The sequence below is a fragment of the Bos indicus genome, chromosome 10 (assembly GCF_029378745.1).
Source record: "Bos indicus isolate NIAB-ARS_2022 breed Sahiwal x Tharparkar chromosome 10, NIAB-ARS_B.indTharparkar_mat_pri_1.0, whole genome shotgun sequence".
Taxonomy (NCBI): Eukaryota; Metazoa; Chordata; class Mammalia; order Artiodactyla; family Bovidae; genus Bos; species Bos indicus.
In genome coordinates, this window is record NC_091769.1 from 21,672,341 (window position 1) to 21,691,610 (window position 19,270).

Sequence of the window (19,270 nt, forward strand, 5' to 3'; positions counted from 1 at the left end):
GAGGAGGGTTATACTGTCACAGTTGCCATCCCAAAGTTGGTTTTCCTTGTTTACTCATATTTTGCTCCAGTTAGCAAGGAAGACCTTAGAAGGACTAAATAACTCAGTTTTGGGCATAGCTTGTTGGGTTGGCATCCTCTCCATCCATAGAGACCAGTGGAAGAGGGCATGACCAATGCTTTTAAAGGGCTGGGAGGTTATTGAAATTCTTCTTCCAGCTTATTTCTGGTTAAGCTAATACATAGGTGTGGTATGGACTAGATGACTTTTCCCTGCTGTGATGTTTGGTTTTATTTTTTTCTCTAACTTGCATTGATTCTGCTTCGTTTTTGCCGTTTGCCGCTTCTGTTTTGGTCTCTGTCTGTCTCTGTGTCTCTATCTCTCTGTGTCTTTGGAACCTATGCTGAGACTGCCCCATCTAACCTCCTTTCCACCTCTCTGTGGGGTGTGTCTCTTTCTCTTTTTTCCCCCCACCCCTTTCTTCTCTATACAGAGCTTGCTGCCCAAATCATTCAAGAGGAAGATCTCCGTTGTCTGTAAGTCTAGCCCCAAATCCCTGATACAGGTCCAGAGTACCGTAAAACTCAGAGTTCATAGAGAAATAGACTCCCATTCTCTCTCAGTGGCATTCTTGGGTCACCCCTTGCCATCCCAGCAGCTCCACCCAGCAAATCTATGGCATAGTTAAGGCTCCAGTTTATAATTCAGAACTTCATAAACAATTCTTGTCATTTTTCCCCCATTTCTTTCTTAACCCTAATGAGATACACTGTGAAGTGTCTCACCATTACTTATCTATAGTCCTGCTTTTTTCAGGAGTAGGTTTGAGGGATTCCTATAAAATGCTTACCAGTTTATGCCTTATTATAAGAGCACATCTGAGAAAACGAGAGTTCCCACACCTCAAACAGTAACAACTTGAGCATTTTTCAGTGAGGAACTCTTTAAGTTGACAAAAGTGTAATATTTAATAGATCTTTATGACTTAAATATCAATCTATTAGTGTGAATATTAACCTAAAGCATAACCAGGTCATGTCATGATCTAAAACTAACTTGAATTTTATTTTCATACAGTCTTTTCTCATTCCCATGTCATCCTCAGTATGTCTTCCCCAGTGCTTTAGGGTTTTCTACCAGTAAAAGTTTAAATGCTCACCAGCCTAGTTACTTCTCCCTTTTTGCCTTCAGAGATCAGTAGTTTTAATCTTTCAGGAAGTGGCTCCAGGCCTTCTGTTTACTCTGAAACACGATTTCCCCAGTCCCCAAAAGTGATATCTTTAAGTTAACCTTTTACTAAAATTCCAGTTGAAGGCTACCTGTGGGTATTGTGGTGTGAACCAGCAGAGAGCCTGGGACCATCTAACTGTGGGGTCCTGTTTCTTGGGGACAGCAGCTACCAAGGGGGTGCCGGCTGGAAACAGTGACACAGAGGGGGGCCAGCCTAGTCGGAAGCGGCGTTGGGGAGCCAGCACAGCCACCACCCAGAAGAAACCCTCCATCAGTATCACCACTGAATCACTCAAGGTGAGGTGGGAGGGGCCGGGGAAGGGAGGACGAGACACATGCGGTGGGAGTAGACATGGGCCCAGTGTAACGGGGTGGGGGGTATCTGTGTCCCAGAGCCTCATCCCCGACATCAAACCCCTGGCGGGGCAGGAGGCTGTTGTGGATCTTCATGCTGACGACTCCCGAATCTCTGAGGATGAGACAGAGCGTAATGGTGATGATGGGACCCATGACAAGGGGCTGAAAATATGCCGGACTGTCACTCAGGTAAGGCTCCTGTGCCCCACTTTGGGGGAGGGGGGCCTGAATGCAAAGTGAGCAGCTAAGTAGGGAGCTAAGGTGGAGCTCTAGAAGGGAAATCTGTCTGTGCACAGGGTTGGCTTAATTGACCTTTGTATGGGTCAGGAGAATACAAAATCTAACCTGTTGCCTGTAACGAAGTTCTGTTAGAACAGTTATACCAGTTCATTTACTTTCTCTATGGCTGTTTATGTGCTATAATATCAAGAATTGGGTAGTTGGAACTGTATGGCTCACAAATTCTATAATGTTTACTGTCTTGCTCTATACAGAAAAAATTTGCCAATTTCTGCCTTAGTTTTCCTCATGGACGAGTTAAGGTATTACCAATCCCAGGACCTGGCGGAGGTGAACCTAATAATGAAATCTCCCCCACTAGTGGAAAGAACACTTCAGGCTGACTACCACCATCTCGCCCCAAGAAACCAGAGGCAGAAAAGAACATGCCAGTTTGGTGTTTAAGAATCCCTCTGTTAATCTGATACCTTACAGGTGGTACCTGCCGAGGGCCAGGAGAATGGGCAGAGGGAAGAGGAGGAAGAAGAGAAGGAGCCTGAAGCAGAAGCCCCTGTGCCTCCCCAGGTCTCAGTAGAGGTGGCCTTGCCCCCCCCTGTGGAACATGAAGTCAAGAAAGGTGGGTGCAGCACTGAGTGAAGCATGTGGCTCCCTGAGTTCCCAGAGCACCTGGTTTGGACCTCTTACAGCATCGAATGCCTTCTGCCTTGTGTTGTAGTATTTTACACATCTGTCTTGTCGTCGTCTTGTTACCAAGCTACTTGAGGGCTAGGTTTGAATCCGTTTAATCTTTGCGGCTCCATAATGAGGTGATCAGCCTGGACTGTACCTTGCACAGTGCAGGTGCTCAGCACATTTAGATGGAAGAGTGACTGCTGGTAGGGAATATAAAAGTCCTGCTGAAAACGATTCATGTGCTCTATTTGATAGTGACTTTAGGAGATACCTTAACTCGACGTTCCATTAGCCAGCAGAAGTCAGGAGTTTCCATTACGATTGATGACCCAGTCCGGACTGCTCAGGTGCCCTCCCCACCCCGGGGCAAGATCAGTAACATCGTCCACATCTCCAATTTGGTAAGTCATCGTTTCCAACAGTGCAGCTTGATGTAGAGTCAGAGCTGTGGACTTGTGTTTCTTAGGTTCACCTCCTACATCTGCTGGTTACTCACTCATTGACTATGAGTGAGTTACTTAACCTCACAACCTGTCTCATCTGAAAAATGAGAAAAAAGTATCACCTTGCAGGGTTGTCTCGAGTTTGTAGAGAGCCTGACCTGAGCATCTTCTTGTCTTCTTTGAGACCCTGAAGTTTCATTCTCGTTGGCAGGTTCGTCCCTTCACTTTAGGCCAACTGAAGGAGTTGTTGGGACGTACAGGAACTCTGGTAGAAGAGGCTTTTTGGATTGACAAGATCAAATCTCACTGCTTTGTAACGGTGAGGGGAAGAAGCCGGTTCTCTAGGTTGTGCCCTGTATCTCCTTTTGTGACCAACGTGGGCAGGTTTGAGGCCTTATGGCAAGTGGGAGGGAGGGAAGGCCCGTTGTGACCTTCTGCCTCTCCCTTCCTCCGTCAGTACTCAACAGTAGAGGAAGCAGTTGCCACCCGCACAGCTCTCCATGGGGTCAAATGGCCCCAGTCCAACCCCAAATTCCTTTGTGCTGACTATGCTGAGCAAGATGAGGTAAGAAACCAAGGGAGAGGAAAGAGGGGAGGGGCAGGGGAGGCCGCCATCTGCGAGACTCCAGCTGAGACCCTGGCGAAACCCTTGGTCTCTGAGGGTCCTCCTCCCTCCACTTCGGTTCCCTGAGTTGAGCCGTGAGTCTGTTCGCCAGCGCCTGGGCTCCTTCAGTGGGGTGATGTTGTCTCCACCCTTGTTACTCCTCTGCCCGCAGCTGGACTATCACCGAGGCCTCTTGGTGGACCGTCCCTCTGAAACTAAGACAGAGGAGCAGGGGATGCCACGGCCACTGCACCCCCCGCCCCCACCCCCAGCCCAGCCACCACAGCACCCCAGAGCAGAGCAGCGGGAGCAGGAGCGGGCGGTACGGGAGCAGTGGGCAGAACGGGAACGGGAAATGGAGCGGCGGGAGCGGACTCGATCTGAGCGCGAATGGGATCGGGACAAAGTTCGAGAAGGGCCCCGATCCCGATCCCGGTCCCGTGATCGCCGCCGGAAGGAACGCGCAAAGTCTAAAGAAAAGAAGAGTGAGAAGAAAGGTACTTAGCTGCGGGGGCACAGTACCCACCTGTAAGTGGGAAAGGGACCCAGATGGGATGGGCCACAGGGTCACGTGTGTCAAGTCTGAACCACTTCCTTCCACCTCAGAGAAAGCTCAGGAGGAACCACCTGCCAAGCTGCTGGATGACCTTTTCCGCAAGACCAAGGCAGCTCCCTGCATCTATTGGCTCCCACTGACTGACAGCCAGGTGAGTGGCTGCCTTCCCGCCCTGCTCAGAAATTCATCAGGCTAGGGGGCACGGAGGGCAGAGTCATGTGACTGCGGGAGCGAATAGGCCTAGGTATCCTATCGGCTTAGGATAATAAGGCAGAAGAAGCTAAGCATCATGGAAAGAGGCAGTTTCAAGACCCAGTTGATTGTATGATAGAGAAGCCAGACCCCAAAAGGTAGAAGGTAGACATGGAGATTGGAACTTTGTGTGTGTATCCAAACTGGCTGTGCCAGCCACACTTCTTGGAAGTTGATTTTAGTTAGCTGAAAAATTTGTGTTTTATAAACTCAGCCATTTTTCTGCTTTTTCCTTTCTAGGGATTTTAGCTTTTTTAATGGGGCTTTTTTCTTAATGGGCCTTTTGGGAATTTTAGGCTTATGCTACTCCACTGAAGAAAATAGAGAATTTTTTCACCTCTAAGTAGCTTGGGAAATACAACAGGCCAGGCATGGATGGTGCTGCTACCTGTCATGGCTGTAACAGGTGAAAACTGGGAGGGCTTGGGGCTCTGAGACAAGGACAGGTGTGACTGCTGGGCCCTCCCCCTTCCTGCGTAATAGCAAGGCGGATGGTGATCCTGAGCTAGGTGTGCAGGGTCCAGGAGCAGGGGGACCAGGTGGGACTGGTGTGAACGGGTTTGAGATGCTTGTTCTCTGCCTTCCCTGCCTGCTACAGATTGTTCAGAAGGAGGCAGAGCGGGCTGAACGGGCCAAGGAGCGGGAGAAGCGGCGAAAGGAGCAAGAAGAAGAAGAGCAGAAGGAGAGGGAGAAGGAGGCAGAGCGGGAACGGACCCGGCAGCTGGAGCGAGAGAAGCGGCGAGAACACAGCCGAGAGAGGGACAGGGAGAGAGAGAGGGACCGGGAGCGGGACAGGGGGGATCGAGATCGGGAGCGGGACAGGGAGCGGGAACGAGGCAGGGAGAGGGACCGCAGAGACACCAAGCGCCACAGCAGGAGCCGGAGCAGGAGCACACCTGTGCGGGACCGGGGCGGGCGCCGCTAGCTAGCCGGGAAAACACTAGGGAGAGCTGCAGGTGTGAGCCACCCTCCCCCAGGGTGGGTTCAAGGCCACAGAGGGATAGGTACAATCTCCACCACCCTGGAACCAGGGTCGTTCACACCATTTGCCCAGTGCTGAAGTCTGGCTGCCACCTGTCCCCAAATACCAAATGGAGCAGTGGCCACCTTCCCACCCCTATCCCCCCTCCATAATGTATCTCGGGACTCAGCCCTTTCCTCTCATTTCCAGTGAAGTCTGTGAGAGGGAAGAGCTAAGTTAGGGAGGGAGGTATTGGCTGAGAAGTGGGGAACAGCCAGGAGCCCCAAACCTCCCTTGTTTTTTCCTCCATCCTGCTCACCACCTCTGGTACTCGAACCCCCCTTTTGGGAACAGCCGGGGCCAGGACTGGGTCACCTATGAGCTGAATCAGCATCTCCTCCTGAGTCCCAGGGCCCCTGCAGTTCCCAGTCTCTTCTGTCCTGCAGACCTTGCCTCCTGCCCACCGGTTCCACTTTATATCCACCTTTTCCTTTTGTTCAATTTTTATTTTTATTTTTTTTATTATTAAATGATGTGGTCTATGGAAAATAATAAAAATCTGACTTAGTTTTAACTAGTGTGTGATTGAGTGGCTTTCCTTGGCCAGGGCCTGGGTGAGAGCCAAATTGAAGTGGAGGCTGTCTCCTGTAAGTGCAGCCAGCATTACCTGCATTCCATACACTAGGCTGCTGCTTCCCGGAGAGGGGACTCCCCACCCTCCCTCCATCCCTGCCTCGGCTCTGACCACACCACAGCTGTGCGGCTTTCCCTCCCCGCAGTGAGGAAGACCCCCTGGGAAGATGACGGGCCTGTCCTGTTGCTAGAGGCAGTTGGTCACCTGCTCACCACCTTCAAGGTCTTCCCATAACTGCCACTAGGGGGCGGCAGCAGCTCGCTCAGTAGGCTTCTGTAAACGAGCTTCCCCAAAAGGCTCCGTGCCCTCCCGCGGATGTCTTACCTCGGTCCCTGACCTGTTCCCTGGGCCCAGCCCGCGGACTCCCTGGACCGGTCAGCCGTGCCTAAGGCCCCCAGCCGGCCTGCTACCCTGCCCTGCACAGGTTTCCAAAATGCCGCCGCCTCACGGCCGAGGTCCTCCGCAGTTCCCAAGGCCGGTCCGGGAGCGGCGAGCCGGGCCTCCGCAGTGGGTTCCAGGTTCCCGGGCTCACCGTGCGCTCGCCCTTCGTCCGGCTGCGGGCCGCTTCGCGCCCCGCGATGCGCCCTCCCCGCTAGCTCTTCGGGAACGGCCTGGCACCGAAGCGTGGACGCACCCACACCCGAGTGCCCCTCAGGGCGCTGCAGGCCCGGCCCGGGAGGGGCGCCGCATCTGTATGCGCCCGGCGGCCAGCAGCGCCGAGGGGGCGGGCACCAGGCGCCGCCCCCGCCCTCGCCGCGCGGCCCGGGCTGGCCGGGGAGGGTCGGAGGCTGGGCTCTCCTCTCCCGCGCGGCGCGGAGCCGCCTCGCTCCTCCGCAGGCGGAGCCTCCTTCCCCCGCCCCCTCCGTCTCGCTCCCTTGTTCTCGCCGGGGCCGCTCAGACCTGCAGCGGAGCCGCGGCGCCCGCTCCGATCGGCTCGGGGCTGCGCCCCCGGGACCCGGCGACGGGGGCGGGCGGGAGCGCTCCCCGCCAAGCTGGGCCCCTAGGCACTGCCAGGTAAGGGCGTCTGCCCTGGAGCCCACGGTCGGGAATCCGCGAAGGGGCAGCAGGGGGCCCGCAGCCTGCGGGTGTCTTCAGAGCGGTGAGCGGTGCGCTCCGCGGCTGGGAGCCACTGCCGGCTCCCTTCTCCCGCGCTCTACCGCTTTCCCTTTTTCCCTCGTACCTCTTTTCCTCTTTTTCCCATTTTCCTCTCCCTCGATTTCTCTTCATCCTGCCTCCTCTTCTGCCTGTTTGCTTTTTGTGCCCCTTCCCTGTCTCCCCAACCCTTCTCTCTCCCTCTTGTCTTGCTCCATCTCCTCTTCCTCTTTGCCTTTTTCTTCCTTCACCTTTCTCTCCTTTCCTGTCTTCCTTTTCCCGCTTTCCTTTCTCTCCCCGATCCTTCCCTCTCCCCTCCTCTCCTCTTCCCTTCCCGCTATCCTGTTTCCCACTCCTCTATCCCCTGCCTTCTCTTCGTCCCGCCTCCCTCCCAGGTCCCCGGCTTCCCTCCGGCTTCCCTCTTCCCTCGGGAAGGAAAGGACTGTCAGGTGTGTGTCTGCTCTGGGGGAGGAGGGGCGCAGCCACAGCCACTTGAGGGGTCCCCCCAGGAGGAGAAGGGGGAGACAGCGGTGGGAAGGGTCCTCTCTCTACCTTCCTTCCCTCATCCCCTCCCAGCTGCCCCCTCTCCCAGAATGAAGTTCTTAGCTGGGGCGGCCTGGTCTGACCCCCGCAGTTGCAGCCGCCCCTTTCTGCTTATCACAGTGCTGGCCGCCCTTCCACCCATTCTGGAGCCTGGTACCCAGGACTCCTCTCTGCCTTTCAGACACCCAGACTACCTCCTTTGATCTCTTTCCTCCTGTCTCTTGCTGCCATTCTTTCTCTGTCTCTGCGGACAGTCCCTGAGTCTTGTTCTCACTCTGCATCTCGCTGTGTCTCTAGCCTCTGGGTCTGCCTCCCGAGTCTGGCTTCTACCGCCCCCCTTTTTTCAGCTCCCCCCTCCCACTCTGTCTGTGAGCCCGGTCCCCCTTCAAGGACTTCAGCTAGCAGTGAGCCAGGGAGCAGATTCTGGAGAGGAGGGGTTCCTGTAGAGGACAGACTTTCTCAGGTTCTCAACCCTGTCTGAGGCAGCCCTCCTTATCATTTCAGCCTGACCCTCGGCACCCTGAGACCACACCTCCATGAATCCCAATTCCTGGATTTTTAAGCCCTTTCCATGGTAGCCCCCATCTCCTCCATCACCTAGCTGCACACTCACCCTGGGAGCTCAGGGGCCAGATTTGTGCTTCCAAGCCCTCCCAGCATCCCCTCTCCTATTGTCTTCCCAAGCTTTCCTATTCAGAGTTGACTGGCCAAAGATTTATCAGCTTAGAGGGCCGGAGGTGAATACAGGCAGAGAGCCTGGGTGGAGGGAAAGATCAGACTGCTCTCGTTCTCATTCTGGGTTCTGGGCAGTAGGGTATCTGGTTCCTTGGAGGTCTGATCTTTGGAGCGTCTAACTTTGGGAGGAGATGGTAAAGGTTTCCTCAACCCTGATCAGCTGCCTATCCTGCAGGTGTGGATCCATGGGGTAGCCCCAACGCCTCTGCCCCTCTGCCCCAGCCAGCTCATGCATGCCTCAGCACCCAGGAGCAGTGAACAGAGCCTTGGCTGGAGCCCAAACATGTGGGGCCTGGTGAGGCTTCTGCTGGCCTGGCTGGGTGGCTGGGGCTGCATGGGGCGCCTGGCAGCCCCAGCCCGGGCTTGGGCAGGGTCCCGGGGGGGCCCAGAACCATCACTGCTTCGGACCCGAAGGAGCTGGGTGTGGAACCAATTCTTTGTCATTGAGGAGTACGCTGGACCAGAGCCTGTCCTTATTGGCAAGGTAAGGCTCAGCCCCTCCCACATCTCCCCTGACTCTCAAGGCTCTCCTCTGCAACTTCATCACTTCTGCAATGACCTTGGTCCCTGAGGATTCCCAACACTGTCCGCAATCCTAGAGGTAGACTCTTTAACTTTCTGTCACCATTCTTGGAACCTGCTGCCATCTTTCCCTGACCCCTACAGCTGCACTCAGATGTGGACAGGGGTGAGGGCCGCACCAAGTACCTGCTGACCGGAGAGGGCGCAGGCACCGTATTTGTGATTGATGAGGCCACAGGCAATATCCATGTCACCAAGAGTCTGGACCGGGAGGAGAAGGCACAGTATGTGCTATTGGCCCAAGCCGTGGACCGAGCCTCCAACCGACCCCTGGAGCCCCCATCGGAGTTCATTATCAAGGTGCAAGATATCAACGACAACCCACCCATCTTTCCCCTCGGGCCCTACCATGCCACAGTGCCCGAGATGTCCAATGTGGGTGAGTACCCTAGGTCTGGACATCCTGGAGTGCCCTCACCTCTCCTTCCCCTACTGCTTTCTGCCCCAGAACCCATCTCCTTCAATTCAGCCAGCCCTGCTCGTGTCTAGGTCCCACTCATCTGCTTTTCTTCCCCACGTGGCTCTGTCCTGGCTGAGTGGGGTGCCGGAACCCCCTGCAGGGACATCAGTGATCCAGGTGACTGCTCACGACGCTGATGACCCCAGCTATGGGAACAGCGCCAAGTTGGTATACACCGTGTTGGATGGACTGCCTTTCTTCTCTGTGGACCCCCAGACTGGTGAGGCTAGAGCTCGGGAGCCAGGTGAGGCAGCTGTGGGATCAGGCAAGCCTGACCCATCGTCTCTCCCTAGGAGTGGTGCGGACTGCCATCCCCAACATGGACCGGGAGACGCAGGAGGAGTTCTTAGTGGTGATTCAAGCCAAGGACATGGGCGGCCACATGGGGGGGCTGTCGGGCAGCACCACGGTGACAGTCACCCTCAGCGATGTCAACGACAATCCCCCCAAGTTCCCTCAGAGTAAGGGGCCAGTGCCGCCACCTGAGCCATCCTTTGACCACCCCACCCCACCCCTGTCGCCTCTGGAGAAGCCTCCTCCCACCCCTTCCCCCAGCCAGGCCTGGGAGAAGGACGTGCTGGGGGAGGGAGGAGGGCTGGGAGCCTCTCTAAGAACATCTCCCTCCATCCACCCCAAGGCCTGTACCAGTTCTCTGTGGTGGAGACTGCTGGGCCGGGCACCCTGGTGGGCCGGTTGCGGGCCCAGGACCCAGACCTGGGGGACAACGCCCTCATGGCATACAGCATCCTTGACGGGGAGGGGTCGGAGGCCTTCAGCATCAGCACAGACTCCCAGGGTCGAGATGGGCTCCTCACTGTCCGCAAGGTGAGTGCTTCAGACCCACTCACACCTGCCTCCTGCCCCAGAGGACAGGCTTCTCACCAGGCTAGAGCAGACTTGGGATCTCTGTGTTGGAGCTCAGAGATTGTGGTCCTCTCCTCATCCTTCAGATGAGAGTCTGGGGCTCAGAATGGGCGAGTGACTGGCTCGAGGACTTTGCACAGGGCAAGTCTTTGACGGAACTGGGGGCAGACCTGGAGTTCTGACCAAGTAATCTGCCCCCCACTACCCTGACCACTGAGGCCACTGCCCCTCTGGTGCCCACCTCCCTGAGGCCTGCACCTCCCTCAGTAACTTCATCTCCCTCACCATAGCCCCTAGACTTTGAGACCCGTCGCGCCTACTCTTTTCGCGTGGAGGCCACCAATACGCTCATCGACCCAGCCTATCTGCGGCGAGGGCCCTTCAAGGATGTGGCCTCAGTGCGCGTGGCTGTGCAGGACGCGCCAGAGCCACCTGCCTTCACCCAGGCTGCCTACCACCTGGCAGTGCCTGAGAACAAGGCTCCTGGGACCCTGGTGGGCCAGGTGTCAGCCACGGACCTGGACTCCCCAGCCAGCCCCATCAGGTGAGCTGGCGGGGGGCAGGGCGGGGCCTCAGGGAAAGGGCCCAGCCGCAGGCTATTCCCACCCAAGGATTCACCCCCCCCCACCCCCCCCACCCCCCCCCCCGCCCCCGTTCCCTGCCCATCACACTCCCCTCCTGGTAGAAGTCTTCCCCACTGCAGGCCTGGGAGCCAGGGGAGGGCTGGAGGACCTGCTAACCAGACTCTCCACCCATCCCTGCGTGGATGGCAGTGGCGCCTCCCAGTGGCCGTGAGAGCGGATATGGCATTTCACCTGATGAGTGCGCCAGATCAGCTGATGGCTGTGGCTGTGGCTATTGATCACTCCCTCAGCGCCTCACATTTTACTCACTTGATAACATTTCATTTTCACAACAACCTGTGAGAGGAGAATTGAAGATAAGGGTAGGAGTCTTCTCAGTTCCAGCTGCTTTAGAGGCTCAGCCCTGAGAGGTTGCGTTAATGTGCCCCAGGTCACACTTTCAGTAAGCAGCAACGCTGGAATTCCAATCCAGACTTGTCGGCCTCAAGAAGACCCACTCTTTCCACCTCCCCAGCCTGCTGCCCAGCATCCCTGTCACAGCACTGAGGGAGGGGCCAGTGTCATTCTCCTTTGATAGTTGAGGGAACGGGTTAAAAGATTTGCCCAAGGTCACACAGCTAGTCTGAGACAGAGCAGAGACAGAACTCAGGTCCTCGGTCCCCAGAACAGAGCCCAAGAGTCAGAAAGACAGGCAGTGTTTGCGCCATGCCACCTGTCTCTCTTCCCACACCCCCATGAAACTCAGCACCCCATGTCATAGGATAGGTGTTTAATATTGGTGACTGCCCAGAGATATTTGTCTTTCGAGGGGACCCTAACGTGAATTATGGCTCCAGGTGCACAGGGCAGGCCCTGCCTGGTCAGCTCATGCAGGCCCTTTGCCCAGATGAGCCAGGAGGCCCAGCAAGGTGAACAGGTGGGAGGGAGGGGTGGCCGCCAGCTCGGCCCTGCCCCAGCTCAGCCCCGCACCTGGCTCCATCTCCCCAGATACTCCATCCTCCCGCACTCGGACCTGGAGCGCTGCTTCTCCATCGAGCCTGAAGACGGCACCATCCGCACAGCAGGGCCCCTGGACCGAGAGGCTCGTGTCTGGCACAACCTCACAGTGCTGGCCACAGAGCTTGGTGAGGAGTCCTGGGCCTCCAGGAGGGCCGGGAGGAGGCGGCAGCCTCCTGGCAGAGGGGCCGTCCCTGGGGATGGGGTGAGGGGGGTGTTAGTGCCACACACCCCCACCCAGGGTATAACGACTAGGTGCCCAGCCTGGATCCTTACCACCAGGCAGGCTCTCTGGTCTCCTGGGCTGGACTGGGCATGGTGGGTTGGCTTAAGCATTTCCCCTCACCTTTAATTTGCTCCCATAGCTGACTTTCCCCAAGTCAAAATAAATCTAACCTCAGATAGCTCTCAATCCCTAAGAACCCCGACATGCACCCTGGGACACCCTGCTTTGCCCAGTCTCTGCTTCAGGCTAAAGTGGGAACGGGGAGGAGCTGGGCCCTCCTCTGGGAGCTGACCGGGGAGTGCCAGCAGCCTCTCCCTGGGAAGCTTTGTGGGAAGCCCCCACGGGAGGGGAGAGGGGCCAGGTCCCTGCACTGCCCATGTTGGTCAGCAGTCATCACCAGCATGGTTCAGCCGCCTCTGGGCAGCTGTGGCCCGCGGGGGCAGGGAGGCCTCCCCTCCTTCTGTGAACCTGTCCTTGCTGTGCCTGCTCATGCTTCAGCGTCTCCCACGTTTGCTGTCCATGTCCTGTCTGTGGAAGTTGTCCCTGTGTGCCTACATACTTACACCACGTCAATGAAGAGCTAAAGCGCAATGTGTACATATGGGTGCACACTTCATGTGTGTGAAAAATACATATACATACCTACACATATGCTTATGAGTATATGTCTATAGTTGCATATATATGTGTATGTAGTTGAGTGTATAGAGTTATATTATTTGTGGATATATGTAATTGGATATGTATAGTGAAACTTGGTAGCTCAGCTAGTAAAGAGTCTGCCTGCAATGCAGAAGACCCCGGTTCCATCCCTGGGTTGGGAAGATCCCCTGGAGGAGGGCCTGGCAACCCACTCCAGTATTCTTGCCTGGAGAAAACCCCTGGACAGAGGAGCCTGGTGAGCTACAGTCCATGGGGTCACAAAGAGTCAGACACGACTGAGCGACTAAGCACAGCACAGTGATAGACGCAGTAGCTGTTTGTATACATTGTTTTGTGTATGTGAGTGTTTGTGGACAGGTAGTAATAATTTACTACTTACTGTATATCGGACACTGTTCTAAGTACCAAATGTAGATGCATTCACTTCATCATCACCACAACTTTATGAGGGATGTATGATTTTTTTTCTCCCATTTTAAAAGGAGGAAACTCAGACAAAGAGAAGTTAAGTAACTTCCTGAGGTCACGCAGACATTAAGTGGTGGGGCCTCAGTCGGGTTGCAGTCTCAGCAGTTATCTCCTCCACCATATGTGTTGAACTATATGTGGATAGGTTTATGTTTATGAGCGTGCAGCTGTGTGACAGTGCGTGCATGTCTGTCCATGTGAACATCCCTGTGTGTGCTTTGGCCGTCTGTTTACGTAGCCCTGTGTGTGTGTGTGTGTGTGTGTATTTCTCTCACTGCCTTCTTACCTCCTGTCAAATCCTGCTCCCCATGCCCCCAAATCCCAATATTGAGTAGCAGGCCCTGAGCCCTTACTGCAGTGAAGGACGGACCCCAGCCCTGTCCCATCTCCCAGACCCTTTAGCCAGGCAGTCCACTCCTCTGCCTGGGCTGTGACCTCAGCCCCTTCCCAAGAGCCAACCAGCTCTCCCTCAACTTGCCGGAAAGACTAAAGGAACCAAGACATTTAGCCTAGGGGAGATGAGCGCTGGGGAGGGCAGGGATGCACACTTTGCATTTTCTCTTGGATGCCATTGGCAGTGAGGAGCAAGGCAGGGTAATGATGGGGGCCACCCAATGACGAGGGGGCCTGTCTATGGCTGTGGTACCCAGGCTGGCCTGGCTCTGCGCCTGAGAATCAGGTAGCTCCTCCCTCCCTGAGGTCAATTCTAAGTGATACTCATTGCTACACCACAGCCTCCCAGACCTCTGATGGGGCGTGTGTGTGTGTGCACGAGTGCACGTGTGTGTATGTCTGTCCCACTGTTTTCATGCATGAAAATGCGTTCTCCACATCCTGGGGGTGGTGATGCTACATTCACTGTACATGTGGAACATTCCTTCTGTGTGTGTTGTATTCGTTTTAAACACTGAGCACATCGAATGTGTGGTATGAATGTGCTGCATCTTTCATGGCTGTTGTCTGGTTTGCATCGTCTGTCTACCTTTGCTTGACGGTGCCTGTGCCCTGCGTGTGGGTTATTGTTCATGTATGTCATGGGTGCTACACTCCTATTGAATGTATATGGGGTATGTATTCCACATATTCTTGGGTACCGCATGGATGTTATATGCACTTGTTCCCTTCACTTCACAACATAGATGCTACCTGCATATCGCATGCATACCTCATGTGTCTCACATGCATGCCATGTTCTGGATGTGACATTCACACACCATATGTACTGTGTGTAACTGTGATGTGTGTGCTTGCGTGGGGTGCACGTGTTTGTGTTCTGGCTTCAGACAGCTCTGCACAGGCTTCCCGGGTGCAAGTGGCCATCCAGACCCTGGACGAGAATGACAACGCTCCCCAGCTGGCTGAGCCCTACGACACCTTTGTGTGCGATTCTGCAGCCCCCAGCCAGGTAAGCCACGGAGGCAGGCGGGTTAGGACCTCAGGACCTCCAGCTGCCCACTCCATACGAGGTTTCTCTTCTTCCTCTCAGCTGATTCAGGTCATCCGAGCCCTGGACAGAGATGAAGTCGGCAACAACAGCCGTGTCTCCTTTCATGGCCCTCTGGGCCCCGATGCCAACTTCACTGTCCGGGACAACCAAGGTGGGTAGCCTCCTACAGCTGTGCCCTTACCTGCTTCCCTCTCCTCCTCCACCATCCCTAACTCTACCCACCTATCTGGAGCTCCACCCTACAGAATGTACGTGCAGTTTTGGGAGTTCCTTGATGGCCTGGTGGGGTGGGGGCAGGGGGGATGTGTATGTGTTCAGTTGTATCCAACTCTGTGACCCCATGGACTGTAGCCCACCAGGCTCCTCTGTCCATGGGATTCTCCAGGCAAGAATAGTGGAATGGGTTGCCATTTCCCATTCCAGGAAATGGAGATGCCGACTTCATCTCCAGGGGATCTTCCTGACTGAGGGAGCAGACCCACATCTCTTGTGTTTCCTGCATTGGCAGGCAGGTTCTTTACCATTGATGCCAAAGGATTCTGGGATTTAGGGCTTTCACTACAGGGGCCTGGGTTCAGTCCCTGGTTGGGGAAATGAGATCCTGCCAGCCACGCAGTGTGGCCAAAATAAATAAAAGAAGGTGGCTGTAGTTTTGCTCTTTGCAAACCTTCCCCACAGATAGCTTTGTCTCCATGGGCTGCACCGACTGTAGTGGGAAGGTATCCCAGGGGGTGCCCAAAGACCTGTTTTTCCTACAGATGGCTCCGCCAGCCTGCTGCTGCCCTCTCGCCCCGTTCCACCCCGCCAGGCCCCCTACTTGGTTCCCATAGAACTGTGGGACTGGGGGCAGCCAGTACTGAGCAGTACAGCCACAGTAACTGTCAGTGTGTGCCGCTGCCGGCCTGATGGCTCCGTGGCGTCCTGCAGGCCCGAGGCTCAGCTCTCACCTGCTGGGCTCAGCACCGGGGCTCTGCTTGCCATCGTCACCTGCGTGGGCACGCTGCTGGGTGAGTCAAGCCATAGATGGGGTCATAGATGTGAGGTCCAGGCCTTCAGAGGGTGTGGAGAGAAGCAGGACCTTGGACATAGGGAAGTCCACCCTAGGTCATGAAGGAACCCTCATGCCTGGGTATTCCCACTGCCTGATACACCCAAGAGAAACACTCTGGCCTCATATCCCTGACCTGCCAGGCTAAGGACAGTCATGAACCATAAAAACTATTTACTGAGCCCCAACTCTGGGCCATATGTGGTGCTGAGCACATCACTTGGTATTTCATCCTTTCAACAACCTTAAGAGGTAGATATGTTTCCCCTCTTTTCCACACAAGGAATCCAAGGGCCAAAGAGGTTCAGAGAGCAACTCTCCTTGGTCACACAGCAAGTAAAGGGTTGAAGTCAGGAATTCGAAAGCATTTTGCCAAAGGTCAAAGCTAGGGCTTGCCATCCCTAGGCCTTTCCAAATGGAACTTGTGCGCCTCTCCCCCAGCCCTGGTGGTGCTCTTCGTGGCTCTGCGGCGCCAGAAGCAAGAAGCCCTGATGGTGCTCGAGGAGGAGGACGTGCGCGAGAACATCATCACCTACGACGACGAGGGCGGCGGTGAGGAGGACACGGAGGCCTTCGACATCAGCGCCCTGCAGAACCCTGACGGGGCGGCCCCGCCGGCGCCTGGCCCACCCGCGCGCCGCGATGTGCTGCCCTGGGCGCGGGCACCACGCCAGCCCCGGCCCCCCGGCCCTGCCGACGTGGCGCAGCTGCTGGCGCTGCGGCTGCGCGAGGCAGACGAGGACCCCAGCGTGCCACCCTACGACTCCGTGCAGGTGTACGGCTACGAGGGCCGCGGCTCTTCCTGCGGCTCCCTCAGCTCCCTGGGCTCCGGCAGCGAGATCGGCGGCGCCCCGGGCCCGGCTGAGCCGCTGGACGACTGGGGGCCGCTCTTTCGCACCCTGGCCGAGCTCTACGGGGCCAAGGAGCCCCCAGCCCCCTGAGACCGGCCTGGCCCTGCCCCCGCTTCCCCCATCGAAGCGGGGTGGCAGCGTAGGCCCTCTGAGTGAGCCCCCCGGGTCCAGGCAGGCAGCAGCAGCCCAGGGGCCCCCAGGCCTCCCCAGTCCCTGTGTCCCTCCTCCCCACCTCCCCAAGGCAACCGCCTCCTTACGTCCCTCCTCCCCAGTCGTCTGTTCGTCTCTGTCCAGGGATCTGTCTGTCTCTGACACGCTCCCTGTCTGGGTCTGGGTTGTGCGGCTCCGACTCTGAACCTCCCACTTCTCTCACTGTGATTCCACTCTTTCGTGGCTCTGTTTTGGTCTGCTCCATTCTGAATCTGTCACACAGATGTGTCTCCCTTGCACACACACATGCTGTCTGTCTGTCTCCTGCCCACATCTGCCCACATTCTCTGTGGGTCCCTGTGATTGGCTTTTTGGTTTTTTCTGTTGTCCATCCCGAAAGCAAGAGAAACGTCCAGCCACTGCTGCCCACCCTCCTGCAGGGGACGTTCTGCCCCAGGTCAGTGTGCCTAGACCTCGTGGAGCACCAGGCTGTCCCAAAGCCTTCCCCCACTCACCACCTCTCACTCTGGCTCTCCTGTGTTTACAGACCTGCCCGCATGGTTCCATCCATCACTCATGGCCTCATCCTGGCTCCACTGGCCTCCAGCAGAGAGAGGGAGCCAGCCGACCTCCCAGGGCGAGAGCTCCAGCCCCCTACTGTGGCTGCCTCCCTGGAGCTCTGCCCAGCTGTCAACCGGCCTTGGGCATCCTGGCTCTGGGCATCGTCTTGTATGCTTCCCAGCCCCTGGGGGAGGGGAAGGAAAGAGGGAGGCTGCTGGGGAAGGGGAAAGAGGGCGGAAGGGGAGGGGCCTCCATCTCTAATTTCATAATAAACAAACACTTTATTTTGTAAAGCTGGAGCCCTGCTTTCCTTTCCACACTCAGGTGTCTCTCAGAGCGTGTCGCTGTGCTGAAGGGCTGGAAGAGAGGCCTAAGCCCACCCCCTTGGCTCATTCTCTTTTCTCCTTTGGGGGACAGTCTGCTTCAAGTCCCTTTCACAGAGGAGAGTTTGGGTTGATTCCATTCTGGGACTAAGGAGATAATGACTCGTTCCCCTGCTCTCACCACCTCTGGGTTCTCTGTTGGTCTCAAAGTGTCCAAGGAAATTAAAACGTGGGGCTTTGCCAGAGGGGAGAGCAGGAAGGAGAGTGTGGAGAGAAGGAGGAGCTATAAAGAGACTAAGGAGAGAGGAAGAGGGGTTCTAGACTAGGACAGTGGGCAGGGGACAGCAGAGGGGAGCAAGCCAGTGCCTCCTGGGGCCTGTGGTCCCAGCTGGAAAAAGGCTGGGTCGGGGTAAGGTGGCACAGTCACAGTGGATCTGCCACCTCCACCCTTCATTCTTCCCAGTCTGTGGTCTTGTTCTTCATGGGCACAAAGGAGGGGAGACAGGGACTCCAGGAAGGTGGGCTGTTTTAGGGGTTGAACCAAAGTCAACCGGGACGGGAGCCCAGCGGGTGGCCAGCGTCTCTCACCGTGGGCTCCTTGAGTAGAGAAGGGGTCCACCCAGCAACAAACATTAGACTTGGCCCCGGTCTCGTAAGTCCAGCCACGGCTCCTGGGGAGTAGATAGGTCAGGACAGGTCCTTGTGACCTTCCCTTCCCAGTGCGAGGCGCGCATAGTCAGGGGAGGCTGCTCCAATGGGAAGGTGCCTTCTTGTACCTTACGTTCTGTGTGGTTAAGGCAACCAGGGAGGACAAAGACCCCACTCTGACGGGCCGCCTCCATCCTGTCAGATCCTTTGTACATGCAGCTCTGCTTGAAGAGGCCTTTGGCTTCAGCCAGAAAACAAACAATGAAGGGAAGGATGGAGGCAGGGAGGGATCAAATAGGTTAGTACAGGCCTCCATTTCTTGGACACAGTTTCTGAGAAGAGATTTGTTCAGTGAAACAGTTATAGTATCTTCTCCCAGGAAGCTGTGAAGTTGATGGGTTCCTCCAAACCAGGCCTCTGGAGCAAGCTTGGCATTGTCATTGACTCTGCTGAAGGCTGGAAACTGGGCCCTGCCTGCCTGAAGGCCTGTATGAGAGCAGTCTGTCTGCCCCAGAGGGAGACGCTTAGGAGGGCAGCACCGCAAGCAGGGCGTCAGGACAGGTCTTCCGGTTCAGGGCTAGATTGACCCCTATGGTCTCCCCTGATGTCTGAATCAAACCTTTAGGAATAAGGGGAGAAAAGAAGGGACTGATGCATGGGCTGCCCCTGGCTAGTGAGCGGTGCACTGAAGTGGGGTGCGGGCCTTCGCCTGCTCTGCCAGCCCTCCCTAACACCCTCCTGAGGTCCTTCCCAACTCATTCAGCTGCCAGGAAAACAGTGTAGGGAAACAGACTTTTCAGCTAGACCCTTAGGCTTATCTCTGGTCTTAAATATCTCACCATTGGAAAGAGAATTTGTCAAAGGAAGTGAAGAGGGCAGGACCAGAGAAGGAAAAGAGAAGAGAGAGAACAGAGAGCTGATGGGAGGAGATGCAAGAAGAGAGCCCTCCCTATCTGGGTTCAGTCCTTCTTCCCTGATTAATGGGAAGGGGAGGGGGCTGGTGGGGAGCTGCATGTGGTTCCCAGCTAGCCTGGGGGTCGGTTCAGGTGGCAACGTCGGGCTAGCCTGCCTTCCATTCCT

The 19,270-nt window shown here is 56.1% G+C and overlaps 2 protein-coding genes across 11 annotated transcripts in view; both read left to right on the plus strand.

The window, feature by feature from the left end:
• The window catches only part of ACIN1 (apoptotic chromatin condensation inducer 1), a 38,478-nt gene extending 32,589 nt beyond the window's left edge, over window positions 1-5,889 (plus strand). For 6 of the 9 annotated variants that reach the window (XM_019968342.2, XM_019968347.2, XM_019968346.2 and 3 more), the window contains 10 exons: window positions 494-536; window positions 1,394-1,527; window positions 1,624-1,776; window positions 2,302-2,443; window positions 2,755-2,900; window positions 3,154-3,261; window positions 3,400-3,507; window positions 3,719-4,043; window positions 4,153-4,253; window positions 4,953-5,889. In XM_019968342.2, coding sequence (XP_019823901.2) covers window positions 494-536; window positions 1,394-1,527; window positions 1,624-1,776; window positions 2,302-2,443; window positions 2,755-2,900; window positions 3,154-3,261; window positions 3,400-3,507; window positions 3,719-4,043; window positions 4,153-4,253; window positions 4,953-5,279 — 1,587 coding nt within the window. In that variant the 3' untranslated portion in view covers window positions 5,280-5,889. The remainder of the gene's footprint in view (window positions 1-493; window positions 537-1,393; window positions 1,528-1,623; window positions 1,777-2,301; window positions 2,444-2,754; window positions 2,901-3,153; window positions 3,262-3,399; window positions 3,508-3,718; window positions 4,044-4,152; window positions 4,254-4,952) is intronic. The other 3 variants (XM_019968344.2, XM_019968343.2, XM_019968345.2) reach the window with 3 other exon arrangements.
• Window positions 5,890-6,819: 930 nt separating this feature from the next.
• CDH24 (cadherin 24) lies at window positions 6,820-17,512 on the plus strand. Of its 2 annotated transcripts, XM_019968351.2 has the most exons (13): window positions 6,820-6,963; window positions 8,495-8,803; window positions 8,986-9,280; window positions 9,462-9,581; window positions 9,655-9,822; window positions 9,999-10,186; window positions 10,516-10,769; window positions 11,797-11,933; window positions 14,446-14,567; window positions 14,649-14,760; window positions 15,368-15,616; window positions 16,099-17,115; window positions 17,206-17,512. In XM_019968351.2, the coding sequence occupies exons 2-12, from the start codon at window positions 8,549-8,551 to the stop codon at window positions 16,596-16,598; spliced, it is 2,400 nt and encodes a 799-aa protein (XP_019823910.2). In that variant the 5' UTR covers window positions 6,820-6,963; window positions 8,495-8,548; the 3' UTR covers window positions 16,599-17,115; window positions 17,206-17,512. The 2 variants fall into 2 exon arrangements, with proteins under 2 accessions (XP_019823910.2, XP_070653214.1); XM_070797113.1 differs by lacking the exons at window positions 15,368-15,616; window positions 16,099-17,115; window positions 17,206-17,512 and adding an exon at window positions 15,033-15,319.
• The last annotated feature ends 1,758 nt before the right edge of the window (window positions 17,513-19,270 follow it).